At 38.0% G+C, this 12,269-nt stretch overlaps 1 protein-coding gene across 1 annotated transcript in view; it reads right to left on the reverse strand.

The window, feature by feature from the left end:
- KCNH5 (potassium voltage-gated channel subfamily H member 5) overlaps nt 1-12,269 on the reverse strand; it is a 314,735-nt gene that overhangs the window by 61,800 nt on the left and 240,666 nt on the right. The window contains exon 9 of the mRNA XM_059182266.1: nt 6,689-6,941. Coding sequence (XP_059038249.1) covers nt 6,689-6,941 — 253 coding nt within the window. The remainder of the gene's footprint in view (nt 1-6,688; nt 6,942-12,269) is intronic.

The raw sequence follows: 12,269 nt of genomic DNA on the forward strand, positions 1-12,269 counted from the left end.
ATGGCTAAGAATGCTGTGTAGGCATGCAGCGGGAGCCCAGATTAGAGGTACCGAATCCAGACCAGGGCGATAAGGGAAAGAATGAAAGAACATGAGGAAGCAAGAGACAGGACAACTAGAAAGAAGAGAAAGATTTGTTGTGAACAAGGAAGCTTGCCAGTAGGAGAACTTGGAGGTACCAGGAATCTTCATGCAACTGAGAATGCTGTGAAAACACGGTGGGGCATGGGAATGGCACCAGTCAGGCAGGAAAGGAGATTAGACCAAAATAGTCTCATCCGTCACCCTAGAAGCTACATTTTCTCCCCAAGTTGCTAAAAAGTCAGTCCATTAAAAAAAATTATATACATATAATTTTTTTTTATTTTAAAATGTTAGTCTCAATGAGAAGGCTAGCCTGATAAATTATATTTTAGAAAGATTATTTTGGCGGCCACGTAACAGAAAATCAGAGGTTGAAGCGGGTGAGAGATTGTGAGCTAACAGGTCTTCAATGGCAGCCACAGCCCAGGAGCAGAATTTTATGAGCAGTTGTCACGGGAAGGGATATTAAGCACAGGATAAAGAAATTACGAGATGGAAGAATAAACAAGACTTAGCTTTGAAGGAAGATGGGGAGAGAATTTGGAGTTGAGGCTAAATTACCAGATTGTAAAGATTTATATTTTATCCCCAAATCTGCAGACTGAACAACGCTAAAGTATATAATTTGAACCATGTAAAAATGATGTATGTAATCACTTCTTCAAAAATTTAAAATAAGACAAGCATGGAATTTTTTAAAAGCAGATAACTAGTTTGACCTTTATGGAGTCGTCTGAATTAACTGTGTTCATCAGCATATGTGCAGCAAACCTACCTGGTTCATAATTCAACATCTCAAAACACAGAAATGTGGATGCAAGAGAAAATAATTGTCTGCAGCTTGGGAAAAGCCCTTTTAAGGATTAAAGTGAGAAACACTTGACTTCTAATAGCAAGTATACAGGAAGAAATCTTAACTGTAGCACAGAAGTCACATTTTCACAGATTCTCAAAATAGCAAAATATTCATTCACATCTCAGATTTTTTTTCTTTTTGGAATAAAAATAAGCAGAATTTGAATTTTGAGCATCATAATTTATAAGTTTTCTTTTATAATGCAAAAATGTCTATAAATGATTCTAATTAAAATGAAATCTTAACTCAGGTACAGGAAATTATTTTTTTAGAATATTGTTATTTAACTCTGCCTGTCCCTGCCTCGTTTACACTCCCTTCTCCAGCCCCATAACAATATCTAACCTCTCCATCCAAACTCTATGTAAACGAGCCTAGTTCTCTTGGGAATTTGAGTTTATAATTATAAGACTTAGATACAGAGCACCTGGGTGGGTCAGTCATTAACCATATGACTTCGGCTCTGGTCATGATCCCAGGGTCCTGGGACTGAGTTCCACATCAGGCTCCCTGTTTAGTGGGGAACCCGCTTCTCCGTCTCCCTATGTGCCTCCTCCAGCTTGTACTCTCCCTGTCACTCACTGTCTCTCAAATAATAAAATCTTTAAAAATAAATAAATAAATAAATAAGACTTAGATACAGATTGTTTTTAGATTAATAACTCCCCAACTCGATGATTCTAATATCAGTAGACACAGAAAAGACAAAAGGTGAGTGCAGCAAAACAAGTATCTTGGGGGCCAGGTGTATGGTTCACAGGGAAATGTCACTTGTACAGCCCTTAACGGTACAAGATCCCTCACGGTGACACTTAAAAGTAACCTGGCTATTTTAGCCACACTAAGAAATCTGTTCACATGAAGTAATTACAGAGTAAGAACTTAAAAGCAAGAAGATATGAAAGGATATAAAATATTATGTATGCATCATGAACTTAATTTGGAATTCTTTGTGTTTCATAAAAAGTGGGAAGGTCGAAAAGAAAAAGGTGGAGGTGTAGGAACTGAAAGAACTTCAACTTGGAAAAAGACATGAACTGCAATTATGTTCACCTGCCCTATTTAGAAAAACATCTTGAAGCCATCCTTCAGTGTTAAAAACAGAAGGTATTTGTTGACTACATTTTTTTTTTATCTTTCCATTAATTAGTTACGGTTCAGAACTTATTCATTAAACACTTAGCATTTTTGACACGCTAAAAAATTACGTGCCTACCTAGAGACTGTTTAGAGGCAAAGATCCAAAAGAATGAAACTGCAGCTGTTCTTTGCATTTGGCAATTTTAATTAAAATGACCTCCCTGGGGCGCCTGGGTGGCTCAGTGGGTTAAAGCCTCTGCCTTGGGCTCAGGTCATGGTCTCAGCGAGCTGGATCGAGCCACATTGGGCTCTCTGCTCATCAGGGAGCCTGCATCCCCCTGTCTCTCTGCCTGCCTCTCTGCCTACTTGTGATCTCTCTGTCAAATAAATAAATAAAACCTTTTAAAAAAAAAAATAAAATAAAATGACCTCTCTTCTCTACGAATCAACTTGCAAATGAATCAGTGTAAAAGACAGCAAGGCCCACTTGTTTCTCCTAAGAGGACAACTGGGATTGTTGGGTCCGTAATCAAAGGGACAAGACTGATACAAAGTGAAGGTCAAGCAAAGCTTTATTTTGTGCCAAGCATCGAGAATCAAACTGACCAGTCAAGGCCATCTCTTATAAAGAGGCAACCCTGACCGGTCAGTTTGATTCAAAGAGGCGACCCCAACCAGTCGCCTTGATTCTCTATGCTTGGCGCAAAATAAAGCTTTGCTTGACCTTCGCTTTGTATCAGTCTCGTTCCTTTGATTACGGTCCTAACAGGATAAAGTCTCGTTTTTCTGACATAAGCTCAGATGTGAGATACGTTCTTTCTTTCTGACTCTTAGAAGGCAAAGAATCATTAGACCTGATGAAAAAGGACACAGCTCAATGCTGAAAGCCACAGTTCACTATGAGGATATACAGTTAGGAATATCCATGCACCAAATTATACAGCAGCATCCACCAAACAACACAAACTATAGCAAATGCAAGGAGACACAGAGAAAACACATTAGCAGTGAGACACATGGACACCCACCCATGTACCAGGTTTTCTCGCAAGTTGAAAATTTATGGCAACACTGCATTGGGAAAATCTATCAGTGTCACTTTTCCAACAGCATTTGCTCACTGTATCTCTATCACACTCGAGGAACTTCCACGATATTTGATACTTTTCATTATTAGTAGATGTTACAGTGATTTGTGATCAGTGATTATGAGCCACTGACAGCACAGATGATGGTTAGCAATTTTTAGCAATAAAATATTTTTAAATACAGGTATATCCTTTTTTTAGACAGAATGCTATTGCACACTTAAACTTACAGTATAGAGTAAACATGACTTTCATATGCACTGGGAAATCACAAAATTCATTTGACTCACTTTTTTGTGATACCTGCTTTTTTGTGGTGGTCTGAAACCAAACCTATAAATACCTCCCAAAGTTTATGCAGGCAGAAGACCCAGTCAACTTACTCGATAAAGCAGAAAACCTAAAGATATATATCAAACTCCACACCCTGATAATTTTTGCAACTTTTCATTAAGCTTGTAATTATTTCAAAATTCAACTACCAAAAAAATGAGAAGAGGAAGAAGAAAAACAGGAGGAGCAAGAAAGAATGGACAGGCCCCAAATATCAGGAGTGACACTACTGGATTTCCCTTTTCCTCTGCCTTTCTTAAAACATTATTAAGGCATCTTGAGTGTTAACCCTCCCGCCGTTCTCGTAATTGTCAAAGAAAGTAGTTTAACTTAGAGAAGCCTGAAACCATACATCCTCAATGGAAACCACAAGACTAAGTCACAAAATGGACATGACAAGACTAAGAAGTCACAAAACGGAGCTGGAGAGAGGATCTACAAGTCAATAGGGGGGCTGGTAGGGAAAGGCCTTTCTGGTAGGTTCCAGGCTGGGCTTCAGCTGCCTCCAGGGTGGACGGGCACATGGTGTGAACACAAGGGCAGCCCGTCCACAGCTCCACACCCTCACTCCTGCAGAAGCTCATCCCGAGTCCACACGCCCAGTGCACAGTGTCCTCACACTGCCTCTCCAAGAAACCCAAGTTGGCAGAATGCTCTATACAGCGGGACAGAGTTCTCAAAGCTCATCTCCGCATCTGTCACGTCATCACTGACCCACACCACAGAATCCTATAAGATAGTGTCTTTGCTGGGCCCCATGGCACCCAGGCAGCCTGCCAGCCCCCAACAGCCTTGGCCACCACTGTGCCTCCCTGCCTCACACACACATTTCCACCCTCAGAGATCACTTCCGGGTCAAAAAAAAAAAATTTTTTTTTTTTTTTAAATCATCTGACTGCCTTTTAGCTGAATTAATCTATGGTTAAGGCCCATGGAAAAAAGGAAAGAAAACTTTCCAGGGAAGAGGGAAGTGTACATATAATTTGACTCATTAAACCAAGAAATGAAAAGTCTCTGAATCCCAGGATTTTTTGAAGAAGATAAACAAAAAGCACACAAAGAAATAAAATGTGACAGATGTATGATGAGGCTGGTCTGATACCCAGGAGCCCTGTGTTCATTTTTACTATGTCGTTGTGCAAAACCAGCTACCATTTTATTTTAAAAGGGAAAGAAAATGCATTTTGTCTGTCTCACTGAGTCGTAAATGATTCTAGCTTGACAGACCCAAGCCGGAGACACTGCACCCGGGGCTTTTTCCAGCCTTCTTTCTAGAAAATAAGTTACCAAGGTGAGGCTGTGATGAAGAAAATGGGGCAAAGCAAATGACAATGAGTACACAGCTGAGGTCATTCATCACGAGGCAGAACCAGCTTCACCGTGTACCCGGAACCTTCCGCCCACCACTGACACCAACGTGCCGGAAAAGAAAATACACCTGTTTCGGGTATGTGTTCTATCCTCTTCTTAAAGCAAACAAGAATGGTTGTAGTGTGTTTATGCTTTGTTTTACCACAAAGGACTGTTCTGGCAAAACGTACACTTTTTATGAAGGATTATCTATAACTCCTTTATACTCCAGGAAACAAAGCAGAATAAACACCAAGTGGAATTAAACACACACCCAGGGGTGCCTGGGTGGCTCAGTGGGTTAAAGCCTCTGCTTTCGGCTCAGGTCATGATCCCGGTGTCCTGGGATGAGCCCTTACATTGGGCTCTCTGCTAGGCAGTTAGCCTTTTTCCCCCTCTCTCTCTCTGCCTGCTTCTCTGCCTACTTGTGATCTCTGCCTGACTTGTGGTCTCTATCTGTGAATAAATAAATAAAATCTTTTAAAAAATAAAAATAAACACATACCCAGTGCTGATGCTCAGGTACTGTATGAATTTCTCTTGCAAAAATCACAAATAAAAATCATTCCTAAAAGAGCTTTCCCCTTAACTGTACTATTATTTCTAAATAGTTAAGAAGAGGTTTATAAAACAATTGTATTCGGTCCCTTGCAATCCTGAACCGCTTTCTGTAATTCTTATGAATTTTACTGAACCTATTTTCCCACGAAGGGTCACTGCTTCTCAATTCTCAAGTCTGTTGTTTTTTTCAGGCAATTGTGCTTTTTGAAATCAGTTCTTCATTTCTGTGCTGGGTTTTGCTTTTTGCAGCTTCTCAGACACATAAGTCAATCTTTGACTCACAAAAATAAGTGGCATTCAAGATATGGTAGGTTGACCTCAGTAGCTAAAAAATCCAGTAGTTTAAAAACTGAGCTCATTTTTCATGAGACACGAGCCATGAAAAATATGATGAAAATGGAGTTGACATCCTGCAATTCTAACTTCTTTTACTTCAGAGAAAAACAAGGGGTGATTCTCTTCTGACCTCATTGCTTCCTTTTAGATCTATGTGGACTTCATGAACTTGCTACAAAGATTTGAGCAGAAATGATCTAAAAATGCCATTTCATATAGTTTCACCAATATATATATTACCTTGCCCCAAACATGTAATTTCTTAAAAATTTGGTTATTTACAAATACTATCACTGCCTTTTTTTGTTAGTATAACCATCTACTGGGCCTCTGAATTTTAGAATGAACTTTATTATTAGCCAAATAATTTTCTTGGCTCATGAATGGACAGAACCAGCTTTATAAACCTAAATTTACTTGTATTATGATTCCTCCAATATAATGGGTCAAATTCACTTACCTCAACACTTTTAGCTCATCACTTAGGTCCACTGAGACAAATGAGGCAGAAATATTTAGAATAAGATGATCTGTACTCAAGACCTAACTCATTTACTAACCAGCTGGTCAAGCCACTCAACTTTTCTGGTCCTCATTTTGTTCATCTCTAAAGGAAAGTGTTGAGTTAGGTTCTATGGCCCCTCTGAGACTAACATTGTAGGTTGCTAATTTGAAAATAGTTCCACAAGCCATCTTCTTCACACTTATCAACACCAGGATGTACAGTCACCTTAGGCTATGATCAGCTCTAATCTAAAAAGTATTGTCTTACCACTGCCAAAGAAAGTTTAATCAAACCCTTGTACAGCTCATTAAGCTGTGACCAGTACTAATGATCTTTGCTGAAAGAGCATTACTAGTTTTCACTAAGATTCATCATCTCATTAGTGACCCAATTTCCAAAGTCACCAAGCAGAGGAAATTTCTCTTAAGAAACCTGAGAAGCAAAATCTCTAAAACTGTTACACATTTGCTACTACATTAGGAAAGTTCACAGTACCTAAAATAGCCACCACCTCATCATCCTGGATGACTTCCAAGGATCCTGACACCACAAAGCAGAGGGCATCCACGCTTTCTCCAGCATGGTAAATGAGGTCCCCAGGAGCACAGTGAATAGTTTGGAACTCTACCGCCAAGGCGCGCAGACACCCATCGCTGGCCAATCGAAAAGCAGGATGTTCATTAAAAACCTTCCGGTTTAGATGAACACAGATATCAGCTCTCATGTCCTTGGGACAGATGGAGAGAACCTGAAGAAAGTGAGAAATGAATAAGTGAGAAGAAAAGAGAAAATGGCTATTTCAGGGGAAATAAAAGTCATCCAATAAATATTTACTGACCATGACAAAGTCTGCAACACACGGTACTAGACACTGGGAATGCAAAGTTAAAAGACACACTTCTCCTCTCAAGGACCTAATAACCCGTTCAGATGAGCTGATGAGTATAGGGACTATTACACTACAGCACCACAAGTAAAGTTTGGAGAGGGGTATGGATCTCCCCATAGAAAGCAGAGAGTCTTAAGGGGGTCCAGAAGGGTCTCAGAAAAAGATCTTAATATAATTTCCTCCAAGAGCTAAATAAACTAGGGCATTAACATTCATTTCAGTCTAGTCTCTGTTTTAGAGTTGAAACAAAATTCAGGATAATGGACTTTACTCCATTTTGGTGGTGGATTCATATGAATCAATTACGAGACAACAAAGTCAGCGAAAGTGCCCTTGCAACTTGACTTGCTGGCATGGGCTGAGAGAACTCTACCCTCTATGTGTGTCTTCTGTCACTCTGAAAGATTTTCATTTCACAAATAAATTTATGTCGAGGGAGTGAAAAGGGTATTCACCAGTCTTCTGTCGGGCTTCGACAATTGGAAGTGGCACTGCCAAAAGGTGGGACCACTACCGCATGACAGCCCCCCTTCACCCTGGTCTTTGACCCCTAAAGACTGCTGAGGGAAACAGGAGAACTCAAGCTCTAGGCATCCTTCAGAAGAGAGCACAAATGGCAGAAACATGCTTAGACAGCTCTCCATCTAAGGTTTAGGGAGCTCTTGCTGCCTGTAGCTTTCAGACAGGGCAATTAAGGACCCAGATTAAAATGGACACTACCGACCATATTCAATCAGAGCATCATCAAGCAAGATATGATTACAGAATTGGTGCTACTCACTTTAAAGATACATATACATACTCGCTTAGAATCCTCACCCAACCCCCTTGGTAAACTATTCCTTTTCGGAAATGTTTTTCTCTCAAGGTTTTCAACCTCTCAAATTGAACTGATCTTTCTCAATTAAGTTATACTGAATAAAGTTTTAATATGAAATAGTTTTCCCTCCTGTACTACATGCATTTGAACCTTTAAAAATTACCCAAGTCTTGAAATATCCTGAGTATTCTTTTTGTTTGGGGCTCACTATCGATGAAAAGTTGGTCGCTTCCCTGTGTAGAAGACGAATCCATCATAAATGTGAAGACTATTAATACTTTCCATATCCCTTCCCTTAATCTTTCCTAATACTATCCCTATAATTTGTATCACTTAAGCTACTCTGTAGGTTTTTTATACTCTTTGAATTCCCATAGGGAGTGGGGATCAACTCACCTATCCTAAAAAATCTCATCTTTGAGGAAAACAATGCCTAACAGAGGTTTAGAAGCAGTTTGCACTTTCCTTCCATGTCAGTTTTTTCCATAATAATGCAATGTTCTATTATATTAACCTATAATGACTTCTGACATTAATCGTTCCATGGGTCCTTATTGAGCTTTTATGATGAGGCACACCCTTGCATTAAACCTGTGGAACTAGAAGGGTAAATGAGACACTATGTTTGCAATGTGGGAGCTAACCATAGAGTAGGGAGAGGTAGGCATGTGCAGAAACAACGAAAATACAATGAGAAATGTACTAGGGCAGGGCATGGCCTGGGTGAGAAGGGAGCCCATGAAGGCTAGGAGGCAACTTATGGTGTCGAGTTGTGTAAAAGATTGTCGGCTCAGGAAGACTTGGGTCTGGGTCTGAATCTATCACTTGCCACTCTGTAGCTTAAATTATTTCATCTCTTTAAACCTCATCTGTGAAATGGGATAGCCCTTATTTCATAGGTCCATTGAAGGAATTAAATAAAGGGGTTTGAGTTTAGCCCAGTTTAGCCTTACACATGGGCAGGACTAAGGAAACAATGGCTTTATTATCCCTGTTGAACATGAGCATTCTTACAAAGTTTATTGTCGCATTATCTCTGCAAAAGCAATTTGCTTTTCTTTGATTTTCCACCCCAGTCTGAATTCTGTATCTTGGCTGTTTGATGAGATTCCAGGCAAAATTAAGAAAATATTTCAGCACTGAACCTGAAGATATTTCAAGCACTAGCTCATGTTAATATTTTCCTTAAGCTGAAAATGAAATTAGTGCTTGAAAAGCCAAAAAATAAAAATAATTGCAAAATACATACACACATGCATACACATTACACTGAACAGCTTAATGGAAAATAGATCATTCTGTTTCTATTTCATTTACCTTACAGGATTTTTAATTTTTTAGATTCACTGTGGTAACAGTCATTTTATGTCCTTTTAATTATTTCTTTCAGGATTCATGCAGCAAATGAAATCTTCTAATGCTAGTAATATTCTCTGTTCAGTGACATATTGAAAGAGGATTTTTATTACATTTTAAGTGCATTTTTCCCTTTTTGTTTCACTCCACTTATGACACTGACTCATTTATTATTTTTATTGATGCTATATACTAAAGTCCAGATGTCATAAAGTGACAAGTTAAAACTAAGTTGAAATAGACCCAAGTCACACACAGTGGCAAGCTCTTTCCCTACCCCTGGATAGAGCATGTGCCTTATATGCTGTGTCTGTCTTTGAAATATGAGTATAGTGTTGTTGTCGTTTTTTTTTTTTTTTTTAATGAAAGCACTACTAAGTGTCTTAGGCAAGGCAAAATTTAGTTTTAAGTGATAAAATTACTGTTCAAGATGATTCTAACACCTGCTCCTTTAGTCCCAATTTCAATGAACTCTGCCTCAAGTGTTATATCCAGTCTCTTGTGGGTAGGTTCCCTAATGGGTATCTTGTAGTTATAAATGAATGAAATTACATTTCAGTAGAAAATATCCATACTGAAAGTGATTATTTATCCCCTCTTCATATCAGGATAGTTATAAATTAGATTCTTAATTAAGATAAGGAATAAGATTTCTCTTTGGAAGAGCTAGAGCTCTATAGAAGGAATCACTTTTAGAATTCCACAACCAACCTTGAAAAAAGAAAAGAATGCCATGATCTGAGAAATAAATTTTTTTAAACTTATTTATTTATTATGCCAAGGGCACACCCAGTCACTCATTTAACTCAGAGCTAGTGATAGCTGGTTATCTATTAGTTACATGCTGACTAGTATTCAAGCCCTCCAGATCCAAGAGCAAAAACTCTCATAGTCCTTGCCCCCCTGGAGCTTCCAGTCAGGAATAGCTTGAAAAATCATTGTTCTTAGTTCAGTGCCCCATTTTACAGATAAGGCAGATGTACTGGATAAAGGTTACGTGATTTGCCCCAGGCTTCTCAATATGTTACTAGCAAAACCCAAAACTCTTTGAGTTCCAGTTGTTAAGCCATGTTCCTCAATGAAGCTTAACCAAGAATAAAATGCAACATTTGGCACTCTTTCATATTTTCTGGTTCTTTGCAGATACAGAAATATAAATGCTAATTTCTGAAAATGATTTAAGGTCCTATTAATCAAAATATAGTTTAATTATTAGCAAATCACTGATGGGACCACCACCACTACTACCACCATAGAACAGCCTAGATTTCTCTGCAGATGTTTCCATTTCAAACACTTTAATTTCAGCTTCAAATAAATGTGTGGCATATTTTAGTGTGTTGGTAAAGACATAAGGATGCATTGAAAAAATATTTATTTATCCCATTACTGTTTGCAAAAGGAAGTTATCATACTTGAAATATAAGCTTTAGTGTGTACAGGGAAAGCACCTGAGCTAAATATTCTCAGGGAGTGAACATACTTGATAAATGGCAGTTTCCCCATCACTTTCACCCATTATAATATTACATATGTTGCTAAAGCTTAGAAAAGTAAGCCTAAATACTTTAATTAGAAACCAAAGAGTTAAATCAAGATTCCCTAAGGAAATGGCTGACTCGACAAAGCCCACAGAAGGCTTTACACTCTGTTATTAACTCTTTGAATACACTAAAAAATGCATTTTAATAACCACTATATAAAATGTAGGAAATCATAAACCTATAAAGAAGAACATAAGCTTTCTTCATTATTTACACATATTTATATATGTATATATCATTTTCATAAAACTTGAATCTCTAAACCTTTATTTCTTTCCATGATTACCCAATATCACATTATAATCATTTTCCATGCCATGAAATACTGATTTAAAAACAATTTGAATCATTCATAATACTCCATCATATAATCAGAAAACTTAACCACTTCATTTAACTGGATATCTGGATTTGTAGTATTCCCTTTCATAAATCAAGGTATAACAAATACTCTCTCCATCAGATTGTCTGAGGACAGATTATTTAGGAGAAAAATTAGTGTGTAAAATATAAAAACGTTTTCAAGGATCTTGCCAAATTGTTTTCCCAGAAAGTATATCAAATTACTCTCTAACCCAGTAGTATATGAGAATCACCCTCCCCTTAAATTCTTCATTTGCATTTGAAAAAGAAAAACCAATTTCACCTGAGACAAAAATAGAATTGTACATGGCTTGTATGGAATTGTCTATGGAACTGTAATGAGACAGAAGGCTGAGAGCTTTAATCTTAGTGAAGGCAGTCTCTTATCACTCACTACGCCCTAGTTCAGGGACAACAGAATGATCACTTTTAATCACTCTATATCAAATTTCTAATCTGAAAATGAGGATAATGGTGATTATTCTATTTTAAGTGTCTGAAAGCAGTGAACAAAATAAGGCTCACTTTTGATGTCTCTCACTACTAAAATAAATTATTTTTGATGATTATCTACGAAATCTTATGCCAGGAATAATATAGTGTCAGCTATTTTTAATAGTAATTGAAAAGGGCAGATGACCCCTGTGTTCTCTTTCTTAGGACAAAGGAATAAATGCATTAATGACATTCTGATAGGCAATGAAGTTACCACTGACATTCTTCAAAATCCCTGCTTCCTTTGATGCAATTAAGTTATGCATTCCTAATTAATCTCCCCTCACCGATCCAACTGAATTGGTATTAAATTGGTGAAAATCAGTGGAGAGAGTAAGGCAAGTGACATTTGAACATAAAACATTTTTACAATCCTTCTTGGGAATGAGGAGCTTAAAGTCTGCCAACAAATGAAGTAAAGTTCTCTACAGGAATTCAATTCTCATTCATTTTATGGGAAGGAAAGAAAGTTCACCTTCTTTTCTTTTCTTTTTTTTTTTTTTTTTAAAGTATAACCAAGCAGCCATGCAGACCAAGGGAGAGCAGCTGTCTGGAGGTTAGTCTGCCAATTTCTGGGGTATCCAAACCCCCCAAGGAATTAACTCAGGG

The sequence above is a fragment of the Mustela lutreola genome, chromosome 7 (assembly GCF_030435805.1).
Source record: "Mustela lutreola isolate mMusLut2 chromosome 7, mMusLut2.pri, whole genome shotgun sequence".
NCBI lineage: Eukaryota > Metazoa > Chordata > Mammalia > Carnivora > Mustelidae > Mustela > Mustela lutreola.